At 38.8% G+C, this 17265-nt stretch overlaps 1 protein-coding gene across 2 annotated transcripts in view; it reads left to right on the forward strand.

The window, feature by feature from the left end:
* Positions 1-17265, forward strand: part of GRIA3 (glutamate ionotropic receptor AMPA type subunit 3) — a 493575-nt gene that overhangs the window by 452259 nt on the left and 24051 nt on the right. Inside the window, exons 12-14 of one of the 2 annotated variants that reach the window (XM_075323906.1) lie at positions 4546-4744; positions 8892-9139; positions 10024-10138. In XM_075323906.1, coding sequence (XP_075180021.1) covers positions 4546-4744; positions 8892-9139; positions 10024-10138 — 562 coding nt within the window. Of the gene's footprint in view, positions 1-4545; positions 4745-8891; positions 9140-10023; positions 10139-13989; positions 14105-17265 lie in introns of both variants that reach the window. The other variant, XM_075323907.1, reaches the window with a different exon arrangement.

The raw sequence follows: 17265 nt of genomic DNA on the forward strand, positions 1-17265 counted from the left end.
GTGCTCTCGCCATAGGGTAAGATCCAAAAGTTCATCAATGAATAGAGCTGGCAGCACTCACTTGATCCGACGTTGCTTTATTGCAGAAGTGTATACATCAAACAGGCAAACGGGGAGGTGCAGGGGAGGGGGCAAGCTGGACGACGGCACCGTTTCGCACTACAGAGGGCGCTTCCACGAGTCCATGAGTGCTGCCAGCTCTATTCATTGATGCGTGTATAGGATACTAGTGAGCCGTGCCTTACTGTGATCTTTTGGAGGCAGAATAAACAAATCATCAACAGTTGAAGAATTGGGTTTATTTAATATTTTTTATGCCGTTCATATGCAGTATAAGTGATTAGCTGGCTTTATTTCTCACATCAGTATGATTACAGCGTTACCAGGTTTATATAGCTTTTTTTAGGTTTGGACACTATCACACTAAAAAAGGCTTTTTTTACAAAATAAGGGTTTTTACATCACCAAATTTTGAACGATATACCTTAGGGCTTTTTTTATTTTTCTGCCAACAGAGTCTTGTAAGGACTATTTTTTTGCAGGATAAGTTGGAGCTTTTTATTGGTAATATTTTGTGCCACATAATGTTTTCTAAGTGAATTGTTTTTGCATTGCTATATTCTAAGAGTTATAGTTTTTTATTTTTTTTTATGAAGCAGCATATGGCAGCTTGTTTTTTTGTGGGACAAAATTATGTTTTTAGTGATACCATTTTCATGTACATGCGACTTTTTGATCTTTTTGATTCTTATTCCACTGTTTTTGGCAATATGATGAAAGAACGTAGTTTTTTTGCCACTGTTTTTACGCTATACACTGAAGGGATTAACTAGTGTTACAGTTTTATATATCGGATCGTTTCGAATGTGGCAATACTAAATAAATGTACTTTTTTATTTATTTTCTTACATAAATATACATACTTTATTTATTGGTATTATATTTATTTCATTTGTTTTGCTCTTTATTTTGTTTTGTGAATTTTTTAAAATTGTTTTACCTTTTTTTTTATTTTAGTTTTTTTTTTTCTTTTTTACTTAGTCCATCTCTGGGACATTAACTTTTAGTATATTGCTCACTGTTTTAATCCATTGCAATATCACTAGCATTGCAATGGATTATAGCTGTCAGTTTTACACTGAAGGAAGACTCTGAGATCATGCTCCTGGCATGATATTAGAGTCTTGCCATAGATGGGTGACCCAGAAGTCATCAAGATACCGTCATGTGTACCTCAGGGAAGGTCATGTGTGCCATGGCAATGATCTGGCTCCCATACTCACTTTACATGGGAGGAGGAGCACACTCCACCTCATAGGCCCTAAATGCTGCAGTCAATATTGATCACAGCATTTAGAGGGTTAAACATTCAAGGGGGGGCATGGGGACTGTCCCTGACTGTGGGAGCTGAGGCTTGGCTGTCGGGTAAGCCGAAGGCTCGGTGGCGATCGCACTGGAACAGCTCCTGTGACTGTGTGATCAACATGATATACCCCATACATCATCGGCCAAGAACATACTGGGTATGAAGTACTTGGTATGTCATATTTTGGGAAGGGGTTTAAAAGCATATATTTGTATTGCCATGTCCATAACAGCACATACTATAACTCTATATTATTATTTAGCCTATACAGTGGATGACTCCAATTTTTTTTTTCAAAGAAAATGCCAGAATTGCTGATGTTCTTCACCCTTCATCATAAGAAAAATATCTAAGTACAAGTCACAAAATGGTATCTGTGAAAACTATACTTTGTTAGACAAAAACAATCCCCCATATATCTGGAAACAGAAAAATAAAAAAGTTCTATATCTACAGGTTTTTAGCTTTCTGATGCTGTCCAACCACTTTATTGTACAGCTATGGGAGAAAATGAACTTTATTCCTCATGGGAACTGCCAGCTTTCAGTCATAGAGGCCTAACAATGCAGCTACAGCCACCACTTACAGCACAGTAGGCACGCCCAGACGCTTTGATGGACAGCTCGCTCCTGGTAAAATTAGGTGTCAATCAAAGTGCTGGCGATGCTCACAGTTACCACTCACTATGTACTGAAAAAACCAAGGAGAAAAATTGTATGAAAAATACCCTGAATATAAATAAATAAATTGCAAGTGCTTAATAACAGGGTACTTAGTGTATACATTTTTGCAAAAAGGTAAAAAGCTGTCTCACCTCGTCACGGTGTACCCATCTGAGACAGTCCCTAACCTACTGAAGTTAAAAACATTATCAATACCTGACTTGTGTCATGTCAGAACTCCAATATGGATGGTGGCAAGTGGTTAGCTGTGTCCCAGATAAAATACACAGCAAAGTGAGACGCAATCAGCTGTTCAGTCTCAGTACTAGGAGGGCTGCACCCCCAACTTGCAACCAAGCAAGAAAACATACAAAAAACACAAAAACCTGAGCTGAAACAATGTACAGTAAACATGCAACATTAAGCATGTGAATTGCAGCCTTAAGACTAGAAAAAACCAAGGAGAAAAATTGTATGAAAAATACCCTGAATATAAATAAATAAATTGCAAGTGCTTAATAACAGGGTACTTAGTGTATACATTTTTGCAAAAAGGTAAAAAGCTGTCTCACCTCGTCACGGTGTACCCATCTGAGACAGTCCCTAACCTACTGAAGTTAAAAACATTATCAATACCTGACTTGTGTCATGTCAGAACTCCAATATGGATGGTGGCAAGTGGTTAGCTGTGTCCCAGATAAAATACACAGCAAAGTGAGACGCAATCAGCTGTTCAGTCTCAGTACTAGGAGGGCTGCACCCCCAACTTGCAACCAAGCAAGAAAACATACAAAAAACACAAAAACCTGAGCTGAAACAATGTACAGTAAACATGCAACTTTAAGCATGTGAATTGCAGCCTTAAAACTAGAAAAAACCAAGGAGAAAAATTGTATGAAAAATACCCTGAATATAAATAAATAAATTGCAAGTGCTTAATAACAGGGTACTTAGTGTATACATTTTTGCAAAAAGGTAAAAAGCTGTCTCACCTCGTCACGGTGTACCCATCTGAGACAGTCCCTAACCTACTGAAGTTAAAAACATTATCAATACCTGACTTGTGTCATGTCAGAACTCCAATATGGATGGTGGCAAGTGGTTAGCTGTGTCCCAGATAAAATACACAGCAAAGTGAGACGCAATCAGCTGTTCAGTCTCAGTACTAGGAGGGCTGCACCCCCAACTTGCAACCAAGCAAGAAAACATACAAAAAACACAAAAACCTGAGCTGAAACAATGTACAGTAAACATGCAACATTAAGCATGTGAATTGCAGCCTTAAGACTGTTTTTAACTTCAGTAGGTTAGGGACTGTCTCAGATGGGTACACCGTGACGAGGTGAGACAGCTTTTTACCTTTTTGCAAAAATGTATACACTAAGTACCCTGTTATTAAGCACTTGCAATTTATTTATTTATATTCAGGGTATTTTTCATACAATTTTTCTCCTTGGTTTTTTCTAGTCTTAAGGCTGCAATTCACATGCTTAATGTTGCATGTTTACTGTACATTGTTTCAGCTCAGGTTTTTGTGTTTTTTCACTATGTACTGAGCAATTACTGAAGCCACTTCTTTCATGGCTCTCTGACTGAAAGCTGGCAGCTCCAGGGAGGAATAAAGGTAATTTTCTCCCTGCAACCAGGCTTTCAGTGAGGCAGCCAAACAGCATTGAAATGCTATTAACTTGTTGATTAACTGTGCTGGAGCAAGTAGGTAGGTAAGTAAAGTTAATTTTAATAATGCCTCTTTATAGTTTGTTATGAAACCTGAGAACCCCTTTAAGTCAATATTATTACAAGGTCAAAACATTATTGCATTTTTTTATAATTTTTTATCATTTGTTCACTTTTCATTTTTCGCATTTCTACTTTCATTCTTAATTTTGTGAACATTCATTTTTCTGCTTCCTTTTGTCATCCTCTTTCAAGGTATGCAGATTTACTTGATGTATTTATTTATGTTTCTTTAGTTTTGTTCTTTTCACGGTTTCTAAATTATTTAGTCTACTACATCAGCTGATGAATAAAAGAACAATGGGAATAATGCTCCTGGGAATTATAGTCACAGAATTAGGTATTATATTCAAGTCAAAATACCACAGATAAGAGCTGACAATATGACATTGACATCTATGTACCAAAGCTCTGGCTGTGCTGTGCCAGGCATACTGAAATCATTTGCATATACAAAAAGTTTTTGAATTACGGAAAATGTTTGAACAAAAATTAATTGATTTATTTAATAGGAATTGATTAAATATTTTTTTGAATTAGTAATTTTGCAACATCAGATGATATTAATATATTATAGATTGTTACGTAGAATTTCTTTAAAAAAGATCAATACAAATTAACATTTTTCCAAGTTCAGTAATCAGTAAAAAATGGATTTTTGGACAGCTGTATGTCTCCACTATTGAAACATCTGCCACAGCTAGGATATATACGTGATCATCTTCTAGAGCAACTTATCGGGATTATCTGGATAAACATTTAATCTCCTTTCTTTTGCAGATCTCTCTCTGGGCGAATAGTTGGAGGAGTGTGGTGGTTCTTCACTTTAATTATAATCTCCTCTTATACTGCCAACTTAGCTGCTTTCCTTACAGTGGAAAGAATGGTGTCACCCATTGAGAGTGCAGAAGATCTGGCTAAACAAACTGAAATAGCCTATGGCACTTTGGATTCTGGATCTACCAAAGAATTTTTTAGGGTATGTTGCGTTTTTTTACATTGAATTCAGTTTGTTCTCACCATTTGGTCACACAAAGTGTACATGTTGTCATGGCTATCTTCTAATATACCATTGCAGCTACAAGTGCATCTAGGTTTATTTCAGATTATGGCAAAAACACATTTTTGGTTGAGAAATAAAGGAACCAGTGTCTTCAGCTGTAGAGATTTAACACTGATTTATCAGAGAATAACTCAAAATAATTTTGAGTACAGAAGTACAAGTGCATCTCAATAAATTAGAATATCATAAAAAAGTCAATTTATTTCAGTAATTCAATACAAAAAGGGAAACATATATTATATAGAGTCATTACACACAAAGGGATCTATTCCTATATATTATATACAAGTAAAATATATCTTTGTACCGTGTTAGCCAGTAGAGATAAAAAAATGTGTTTAAAAGAACTGAAGTCCTCAGTGGTTGATACCTTTTAATGGCTAACTGAAAAGATGGTAATAATTGCTTTAATAATAATTTTCTCGAAAGCTTGCAATTATTACCATCTTTTCAGTTAGCCATTAAAAGGTATCAACCAATGAGGACTTCAGTTCTTTTAAACAATTTTTTTTATATATTATATAGAGTCATTACACACAGAGGGATCTATTTCTATATATTATATAGAGTCATTACACAGAGTGATGTATCTCAAGTGTTTATTTCTGTTAATGTTGATGATTATCCCTTACAGACAACAGAAACCCAGAAGTCATTATCTCAGAAAATTAGAATATTATATAAGACCAACTGAAAAACTGATTTTAAACTCAGAAATGTTGGTGTCTACTAAAAAATCTGTACAGAAAATGCCTCAATACTTGGTCGGGGCTCCTTTTGCATGAATTACTGCATCAATGTGGCCGGGCATAGAGGCGATCAGCCTGTGGCACTGCTGAGGTGTTATGAAGCCCAGGTTGCTTTGATAGCAGCCTTCAGCTCATCTGCATTGTTGGGTCTGTTGTCTCATCTTCCTCTTGACAATACCCCAGAGATTCTCTAAGAGGTTCAGGTCAGACGAGCTTGCTGGCCAATCAAGCACAGTGATTCTGTGGATATTAAACCAGGTATTAGTACTTTGGCAGTGTTGACAGGAGCCAAGTCCTGCTGGTAAATGAAATTTCCATCTCCAAAAAGCTTGTCGGCAGAGGGAAGCATGAAGTGCTGTAAAATGTCTTGGTAGACAGATACGCTGACTTTGGTCTTGATAAAGCACAGTGCACCTACACTAGCAGATGACATGTCTCCTCAAACCATCACTGATTGTGGAAACTTCACACTAGACCTCAAGCAGCTTGGATTGTGGCCTCTCCACTCTTCTTCCAGACTCTGGGACAGCGATTTCAGAATGAAATGCAAGATTTACTTTCATTTGAAAACACCTTTGACCACTGAGCAACAGTCCAGTTCTTTTCCTCCTTGGCCCAGGTAAGACGCTTCTGGTGTTGTCTATTGGTCATGAGTGGCTTGATAAAAGGAATGTGTCACTTGTAGCCCATGTCCTGGATACGTCTGTATGTAGTAGCTCTTGAAGCACTGACTCTAGCAGCAGTCCACTCATTGTGAATCTCCCCCAAATTTTTGAATAACCTTTCCTTAACTATCCTATCAAGGCTGTGGTTTTTCCAGTTGTTTGTGCACCTTTATCATCTACACTTTTTCCTTCAACTCAACTTTCCATTAATATGCTTGGATACAGAACTCTGTGAACAGACAGCTTCTTTAGCAATGACCTTTTGTGCTTTACTCTCCTTGTGGAGTGTGTCAATGACTGCCTTCTGGACATCTGTCAAGTCAGCAGTCTTCCTCATGATTGTGTAGCCTACTGAACAAGACTAAGGGACCATTTTAAACGCTTAGGAAGCCTTTGCAGGTGTTTTGTGGTAATTACTCTAATTTTCTGAGATAATGACTTTTGGGTTTACATTGGCTGTAAGCCATAATTATCAACATTAACAGAAATAAACACATTAAATAGATCACTCTATTTCTAATGAATGTATACATGTGTTTCCCTTTTTGTATTGAATTACTGAAATAAATTAATTTTTTTACGATATTCTAATTTATTGAGATGCACTTGTATGTCTGTAGTCAAAATTATATCAAGAGTTTTTCTCTGATAAATCAGCATAAAATCTCTACAGCTGAAGACAATGGTTCCTCTATTTATCAACTAAAAATGTGTTCTTGCCATAATCTAAAATAAATCTACATTTACACAATATTAACTAGGTGTGGTGCCAGGGTTTTGCAGTGTTTGACTGGTGAAGGTCTACTGAGAAATTTTTGAAAACCCAATTTGAAATTACTCCATGCAGAAGTTACACAGTTTTGAGCCTAGTGCAAGATTAGGGCCAGAATGAAAGGATCTCATCAGGCCTTGTTCAATGTACAACACAGCATGGCAGATTTACTAATGATGTTGAAATTCATAGACAGGATACATTTTGACTAGATAATTTGAAAATGTATCACAGTGGCTAATGCTAGGTGATACAATTTGCACAATTTGACACATTTACCTAATTTTGCACTTCTCTGGATAGTCTACTTTTAGATTATTTTTATCCCTAAATTTTGATACCTCTTAAGCCCCTCCTATTTCTGCCTACACCCTCCCTCACAAAACCCCACCATTTAAAGAGGACCAACCAGCAGGATTTTCCTATATAAACTAAAGCCAGTGCTATACTGGTGCTATCATGCTAATTATAAACATACCTTTAGTTGTGAGTTCGGATGCTTAGTTTCTGAAATACAGGCAAATAAAGTTGGTGAAATGCACTGTTACTTGATTAATAGAAGCTACAGATATCTAATATGTGGGTTTGGTTTTGCTAGTTATTCACACTCCTGTCTGCCTGCCTGCCCTTCCTCCCCCTGTCTGTTATTACTGTGGGAGGAGGGAGGGAGGAAGGAGAGGCAGGTAGACAGGGGCGGGAATAACTAGTAAAACCCAACCCACCTATTAGATATTCTGTAGCTGCTATCAATCAAGTAACAGTGCATTTCACAAACTTTACTTGCCTGTATTTCAGAAAGTATACATCCGATCTCACAACTAAAGGTATGTATAGAATCGGCATGATAGTGCCAGTATAGCACTGGCTCATGTTTATATAGGAAAATTCTGCTGGTTGATCCTCTCTAAGTGAACACATAATAAATAGGTCTATAACGAAATGTGGCAATTTGCAACCAAATTCATCAACACTTAGGAGGGCTTTACACGTTGTGACATCGCTAGCATCGGCTAGCGATGCCGAGCGCGATACTACCCGCTCCCGTCGCCCATGCGATATGTGGTGATTGCTGCCGTAGCGAACATTATTGCTATGGCAGCTTCACACGCACATACCTGCTCGGCAACGTCACTGTGACTGACAAACAATCCCTCCTTCAAGGGGGAGGTGCGTTCGGTGTCACAGCGACGTCACTAATCGGCCGGCCAATAGAAGCGGATGGGCAGAGATGAGCGGAACATAACATCCCGCCCACCTCCTTCCTTCCGCATTGCCGTCGGGATGCAGGTAAGGAGATGTTTGTCACTCCTGCGGGTTTACACACAGCGATGTGTGGAGCTACAGGAACAACAAACAACATTGTACCTGCGGTCGACCCGACATTATGGAAATGAACGACGCTACACAGATCACCGATTTTCAACACTTTTGCGATCGTTTATTGTCGCACCTAGGATTTACACGTTGCAATGTCGCTACCGGCGCCGGATGTGCGTCACTAACAACGTGACCCCGACGATATTTCGGAAGCGATGTTGCAACATGTAAAGCCCCCCCTTAGGGTATTGTTCACCAACATGGAAAGTAAATATGCCAGAATCTCACTGAATTGTACATGTTGCCCACCGTTTTTTAATGCAATTTCTAAAAGTACACTTTAAAATAAATCAGGTAAACTGCCCTTCAAAAAGATATAATTACCTTCTCCAAATTTAAACTAGTTTTGTGTAGATGATAGGGCATTAGTAAGAATTCATTACAAGGACATCAATAACAATGTCTTTGATGGTCTACTTGCTTTATTTCACATTGTAAAATCAACATTAGTCAGAAGTAACTGTCCATGACTAATAAATAACTTAATTTACTCTTTGCAGAGATCAAAGATAGCTGTCTATGAGAAAATGTGGTCATACATGAAGTCCGCAGAACCTTCTGTGTTTACGAAAACAACCGATGATGGAGTCGCTCGTGTTCGGAAGTCTAAAGGAAAGTTTGCCTTTCTCCTGGAATCCACAATGAACGAATACATCGAGCAGAGGAAGCCATGTGACACCATGAAAGTTGGAGGCAACCTGGATTCCAAAGGATATGGCGTGGCAACTCCAAAAGGCTCAGCATTAAGGTGGGTGGAATAATATAACAATATCTGTGTTGTTATAGTATTCCACCTTCCCTGATGTGTTGTGTTGTTCTTTACTTTCTTGTGGATGTTTAAGGTAACATGGTTTACTTTTAACATGGCAGGATGGTAAATGGTATGATTTATTTTTTTGTTTTATTCATTTATTTATTTGTGTGTTGTCATTCTGTTTATTATATTTTATTTTTATTTATTTTTTAACCAAATGGCTTTTTCAATTTAAAAGGTAAAAGCCACATTTTAATTACCATATGCTCAATGTTATTTGCATGACGTGGTGTTGTGTTTATTACCCTGAAAAAATACCCACCCCTCCCCCATCCTGCATTTTTTTAAATGTATACTATGTATACTATTTCCCTTCCGTAGCACAAACCACCTTAATATATTCATATGAGTATTTGGTGTTGTTAACTTTATAGCTTTATGTGAACCCCTAGACAATTTGTCCTCTTGTGCTCCTTTTTTTACATATTACAATTCCTTAGTAGAGATGTGCGATTTTTCGCTGAATTTTGTGAAATTCAGGTCAAATTTACTTAAGTAAAACCTACTTACAGAAAATATGGAAAAAGATTAGCAGAAGACCAAACTCCTACCTATATTTTTGTACTTAAAACACTTTGTCCGAAATTACATTGAAAATTTATATTGGAAAATATTTTGATATTTCACCATAATCTGGCGAAAATATTGCATATAATATATGATTGGTGGTTATTATATTTTAAGAAACCAAACATTTTTTAGTTAAGGCAAATTTATTAATCACAAAATTTGCAGAGAATATTTAAAGACATTCGCACAACTCTATTCCTAAAAGCCTTTTGTACATTTTCTTACAAGTTATGTTTTATCGTTTCAAGAAATGCTGTTAACCTGGCAGTATTAAAACTGAATGAGCAAGGACTCTTGGACAAATTGAAAAACAAATGGTGGTACGACAAAGGAGAATGCGGCAGCGGGGGAGGTGACTCCAAGGTCAGCCTCAATGTCACCACAATCGGGTACCTTAGTCAAGAGTAATCGGCAAGACTGTTATTTCGGTAAAGTAAAAAAATTCTAATTCTTAATGAAACTTTAATTCCATTGGATTGAATACGCATTATACTCAGAGTAGCTCTGGAATTTGTACCCATAAATGAAGAATGGTTGATGGATACTTATTGATGCCTTTTCCACTCAGACATTCATAGTTATTTGTCACCAGATGTACAGTGATTAACGCAAAAATATCCTTTGTCCAACACAATATTTAATATCTTGATTAACGGAGAGATGTTGCAAAATCTAGATCATACTGTTGTTTATTGAGATTGGTTTCTGGTTAAAGAGCAAAACCTTATGAGTCTTATACAATATGGCAATGAGTCTCTAACTAAGCCGTAGCCCATGGAGAAGCACCCCTGTTCCTAGACAATATATAATGTAGAAGACCAAGACATAACAAAATAAGTTTCTTACTCTTCCAAGTATTGCCCATAGTCTATAGTAGTGCCCTTCTGTCATTGGTAAGTATACACATCAGTTCTGACAATGACTTATGCCAAAAACATACTTATGTGGCCAAGTGCAATAGTATGCTGCTTTCAGTAGTATTGCTGTATTAGTGTCTGCACATTACAGTGTCAATTGCTTTTAATACCACTGCATAAGAGAACTCTGTACTGGTGATTGATGCTTTTCTGGAGACCTGCTCAATAAGGAAACATCAGTCTTACTAGGAAGTGGAGTGGCTTATGGCTACAATTTTGCTTTTATAGTGAAGGAGTCAACAAGCTGCTGCTTCATTCATCATGAGTACTCTCTGTAAGAGTAATGACAGTAAATCCGCACATAAAGCTATATATTATGCAGTTTAAAGGGAACTGCCATTGGTTTCCTGCTGGCTGAAATTTGCACATGTGCCCATTGAATTGTAAGGTGCTGGAAAATAAGTTGCCGCTATATAAATAATATGAGGATTATTACTGTTATCCCATTATTACAGAGAGATATGTTTCTACTCTAGTGCTTATAGCGTTACAGAAAAAAATATAGGGGCTGATTCATCAAGACTAGCGTAGTCCAAACTCTTGCTATGCCAGTCTTGGAAGAGCACATTTTTCCAGATTAAATAATAGGCGCACACCACTTAATTAATTTGGCACTTCTAGTAGGTGGCGTCCATCTCCCTGCGCTGTGCCATCATTGAATACTTCAGCATATTTGATAAATTTGACTGTGAGGAAGTAATCAACTTAGCCTAGGTCCTCCCGAGCTCAACCTATTTTGGTGGAGCCGATCAAGAGTGGCATGAAAACACCGAAGTCACAATTTTTTCTGCAACTTTGCATTGTGCAAAAATGATTCAACTTTTCAAAGCTGCTATGATGAACTGTCCCCATAGTTTTAGAACAAACAACACGGGAAGAAGAGTCTACTCGGCAGTTTACTTCTAGTTTTGTTTCATCTCAATTGACAGGACCACCCTTGTTTTAATCTAGCATGAGACCTGTCAACCAAGCCAAGCCTTTGAGGAAAAGCTACAGAGCAGACTCTTCTCCCAATGCCCGATGCATTGTTGAACTATATTTTTACTGACACACCATAGCATTGATGGCTGAAATACAAGTCTCTCTGATAAGATTGCCTCTTGGGGTTCTCATACTGCCCATAGTTTTAGGCATCATAATAATCTTGATTGGATAGCTTTGAAATATGGTCAAACTCAGTTTAAAAGCTGAGATCATGAGATCTTTGATGGCAGGACCATACTTTCTTTAACTTACACGTGTATACTGAGCAGTTTATGGATGTATAGAATACACAAAGTGTTTGTACTTTGAATATAGACCTAATGCTTATGTAAATGAGCACAACCAGTCTATGAAGGACATTGTAAGATTATATGTTAATAGCCAATCCTTCAAATAGTGCAGTAGAGTTTGATAAGTGGCAGTCTGACTCCCTGAACCTCCACAAGTTAAGAAAACCAAAGTGCCATGTAAGGCTGAGCAAAGAAAACAGGTACAGCCACATATGGGAGATGTCATGGTACCTAAATAAACAAATAAGTGGCCACACTACTGACGGGGGAGTCACTTTGTACTTCTGATCCACTTATGTCATGGTTGGACATCCACTGATTCAGTTTGGTCAGCATTTCATTTCAGCATTCGTAAGGAAAAACAGCAAAAACAGCAGTGTAATCTACAGGGAGAAAAATGTTGCTCAGAAGAATTGTACTTATCTTGTGTTTGGGCAGAAGCTAAGATGAAAATAAATATCAAAAAAGCAATAATGCATATAAAATAAATAACTTAGTGTACTTAGTAAACACTGGGTTTCTTTTTCAAAAAACCTTAAAAGCCATCCCACCGTGAGAAGGTGTACCCCAATCAGGATGGTCCTATACTCTGAACTGACCTCAATGTGAATAAGGGCATAGAGGGACCGCATGCCAACTATGGACACCCAGCCATGGGAAGCTAAATAAATGGAATGCCCAGTTCAGAAAAAGGGAACCACACCCTGTTTGTACTAAATGCAAGCGACTAAAGCAAATCCAGAAAAATGAGTCTGAGTCTAAGTTGGCATATATGCAAAGTATAAGAGCATATTCACTATCTTATGTTTGGACTCATTCCTGTTTTTGGCTCACAAACTTTTGTGCAAAATTCTGGCCAATATATAGCCATATAAAAGTGGCCTTAGGATAGATCATCAATGCATTTCCTCAGAAAGAGTTGTTTAAAGGGTTATATTGCGTTCAAAATGGCTGATTTCTTCCAGAAATAATGATACATCTGTACATGTATTACGCCTGGTATTGCAGATCTTGTCATTAAAACACATAGGGCAGAGTTGCAAATTTATGCAAGGAATTTTGGAAAAAATAGCCATTTTTTGACACTTTACTATCTTTTTGGAATAGAGATGAGTAAACCTGAGATTCATTTTTTGCACTGTACACCAACTTAAAAAAATCACTGCTCAGGTTGGAGATTCGGATGCTTTACATGCAAACTTCACTTGTGCGAGCAATGCTGTGCTCAGGTATGCTTGGTGCTCAGCCCTCTGCGAGCTGCTTGCAGTGTTTGAGCAGTTCACAGTGGGGTTAACAGCATGATTACATGTAGAGTACAACCCAAACATTTTGGGGAAAAAGCCTGCCCACCCTTCCCTTGAAGTGATCTGCTTATTTCTGGCTGTATGTGGGTGGAGACTCAAACTGCCAATCAGCTACTTGCTCTGGAGTTTGGATCAAGCTCAAACCAGTGGAGGCTCAGCTCGTATGCTGCCGGCGAACCGAACCTCCACGGAACCGCTCATCACTACTTTCGAAATCTCAAGTTGGACACTAATTTAAAATAGATGTTTAAAGTGAAATATAACTTGATGTGTTCAATTATATGAGTACACCCTCAAAATACTAAACCGCAGGACGTTCAAGGACAGAGACATGTTTGATAAGATAATACTACACATAATTATTATTTATTTACCATACATCTCTCAGTGGAAAAGGTATCCTGACCGATCCATGCTTTCATTCTGAAAAGTTACCTTACTCTAAATCACAGCACCTCGGGTACGGTGCCAATTTATATTTTATTACTATTATTCCTTTAACAGTGTGTGCCGATTACTCAAAGCGATATAGGCAGGACCTGGAAATTTAGTGTCACTTGTAGTGTTAAAACTAAGGTGATATTCAGGTTACCTGCAGTTCAAGATCTATGTGTCCAGGGTCCCTGCTTTATCGCTTTGTAAAGTATAAAAATAGTTATAAGATTGAATAACATAAAATAACATAATATAATGTTATTTATGTTATTTCCCACGTGAAGAACTCCAGTAAACCTTGCAGTATTGAAACTCAGTGAACAAGGCATCTTAGACAAGCTGAAAAACAAATGGTGGTACGATAAGGGTGAATGTGGAGCCAAGGACTCCGGAAGTAAGGTCAGTCGCAGAAGGTCTTTTGAATTGATTAGAAGTCCCATTCTGACTCACCCTTCATGCACACAGTTTTCTTTGTTTTTAAAGCACAAGTCCAACAATATTAATAAGTCATTAAACACTGATAATACGAGACGCGCAGAATCATCTCTTTACACTCAATGGGGAAGACTTACTAATCCGCAATGATCCCAGATCTTAATATTCTGTATGGAGAATCATCAATTACATCCAGTAGACAAAGCTTAGTAAATAGCAGTGTATTACAATGAACACATCTACATGCTAACCGTAAGTAAAATAAACTATAGAGTTTGTTCATAAATGTAAATGGATGAGCTATACTTTTGTAGCTCAGACAATATAGCAAATCTTGCCGATATTGCACATTTTTCTACAATGGGGTAGATTTACTGAGGCTGATGAATCCGTGTGTAAGGACTTTAACTACTAAAGTGATTCCTTTCCCATTAAATTTTAACATGTTGTCTTGAATTTACCATAACTAAAAAGATCATGGTCACTATTAGAACAACTGTATGTTCAGCTGTCACGCAACACATGTGGTGAGCACATTTAGACCAACTGAGGTCTGAGGCACAACGAAAAACACACCTAAAAACACCACAGACAAGGGAGAAACACCGGGGACACAATAACAACGGTGGGCCCTGTCACTAATGAGAGAGTAGGTGGGCACCTCCTAACCTCACCTGCAGCTGTCCCTAATCTCCTAGTCAGTCCCATTACAGTCTCCGAAACTGTCACCAAGCAGCACCCTGGGTCCCTACAAAAACCCTATAAATGCCCGAACTAGTGAGAGGTGGATGAAGTTCACTAAACTTACCACTGCACTAAAGGGACAAGAGGGTAGGGAAGATAAACATGGGATATATAGCCAAAATGGAGAGGATACAACTCCAGGAGAATCCACAGAAGCTCCTTCCACCAAGGCGGCTTTCATACAAATGGCTTTGTATAGTCAGCAAAGCTGCTGGGAGACCTGGTTATTTAAGCACAAGGGGGTGTGTCTACAAAGCAGGTGCAGCTGACCTTAACTACAAGAGAGCTGCTGGCAGAAAAACTGACATTTAACTACTTCAGTAGCAAAGGAAATGAAACAACATTTAAATGCAGAGTTCCAGATAGAGATAAGGGGCTCCAGTCCTCAAGCTGCAATTAGTCTCCAAAAACAAGAATTTCAAGAGAAATGACTGTGATATCAGCTATGATGAATTAGCACTTCTGGGCACATTTACACTAGAAAATTCCAGGTCGTTAGATGAATATATTGCATCTGTATGCAAGTCGCTCGGCACTCATTTACTGGACTGTTTACACAAACTGAGAAATGATGAGGATGGAGCGATTGCTGATATAATTGCTATATCCCCATGAAATACTCTATCAACAGCACATTACAAGGTTACAAGAGGCAGTGATCAACCGATAAGAATTTTTACGTCAGCATAAATGACCTAATCACCTGACAAATGAGCATTTCGCTTGGTCGTTGGGTGATTGCCAGCATGTTTAGACTGACAGATCATTGTGAATGGTTATTCATCTATACTCCAGCATTTTTAAATGTAAATTCTGTACCCCTTCCCTGCCATCCTGCTAAATATTATATATCATGAGCATAAAAATATGTTGAATCTAGGTATAACTGGGTGAGTTGTAAGGTCTGCATTTTCTGTAAAGAAAGGGAAAGCCTCTACAGTTCCACGCCATATATGAAAAAGTAAAATGGAGTTAACTGGAATGAACTCCTCCTTCCATAGACCTCAGAACAGTCACAGATTGTTTCGGAGGGGATGATTGGATATAAAATAGTATGATATCAATCGTCACCCGAAGTCCGCCGGGCAGGTATTAAAGCCACTATGGGATAGGAGACCGAAATACAGGAACTCAGGAGAACCCAAAGGAAATGAAGGGGATGTTTAAGGGCACGCCCTAATGTGTAGCGTGTCCCTGTTAACCTCACAGGTACACGGTTAATGGTCATGTGTGTAGGGACATGTCAAAACCAAAAGGAATCGCAACACATATCGGTCACGTGTGTAGGAACCTGTGAGACTGAGAGGTAATCCAGTTAATGTCACTGGGAAACCTAGTACGTTACCGCTGAACCAGTCACGTGTGTACAGGGGCATGTCAGACCGTGTATAGGTAAAAAGGAATCATTCACGTGCGTAGAGGGCACGTCAGACCGAGTAGATTACCCAGTTAACGTCACTGGGTTCCTAGGGCTTGCACATACGCACAAGTCTGCCACTGACACTGCAGACTACTGGTCACATGCGTAGGGAGTACATTAGACCATGTGGACCCTGACCTTCACCGTGCCAAGACACAGCTGTACCGAGATACGAATACCTGGTATCGGCGCCTAGCCCTAAAACACATACACAATGTTAAGACAATGGTTGACCCTCACCGTACCAAGGTTTGGACAAGGTACAGGTGAGCACGGATACGAATACCTGGCACCGACGCCTAACCCTGAAGTAGTCACTGTCCTTATCCATACACATACCTGCCACAAGCACTGAAGGAAAATGGCGCTGGAACCCAATCACTCTAACAGCCATGGTAGCAGCATTAGCTGTCAGCATGCAGTATGACACTCGCGCCAATGGGCGGAGCTACAGACCTTTTATAGTCGCCTTCCTGGCCCAGGCCACTTGGCATGTGGTAATGGCGTTGGCTGCAGCCATGCAGAGGCTGCCACATCATTGCTGATGTCATGATACCCAATCAGCAGCTGCCACTTCATCGCTGATGTCACTGATGACCAAGCAGTGGCTGCCTTGTCATTGATGACATCACACACATGCTCAGTATGGCTGCATGAGCACTTAGGCTCAGGATGGTACAAGACTCTAGCCACCTGATGCCTCAAGAGACAGCCAGGTGGCGCTGCGGAGTTGACCGACCCCAATTTTGGGAGTCAATGACGGGACTGGACCGGTTCGAGGCACAACAGAACCCTGAACCATAACACAGATATTGCTTTTGTGATATTCTATATAAACTGTCTATGCAATCTACACAGTCTATGCTACATACAATCTATGCTATATACATAGTCTGTTGTATACAATCTATGCTATTGTTAGGGCCAGGTGGACGGGCAGACCCAGGAGGTGGATCCACTG

The sequence above is a fragment of the Anomaloglossus baeobatrachus genome, chromosome 9 (assembly GCF_048569485.1).
Source record: "Anomaloglossus baeobatrachus isolate aAnoBae1 chromosome 9, aAnoBae1.hap1, whole genome shotgun sequence".
Taxonomy (NCBI): domain Eukaryota; kingdom Metazoa; phylum Chordata; class Amphibia; order Anura; family Aromobatidae; genus Anomaloglossus; species Anomaloglossus baeobatrachus.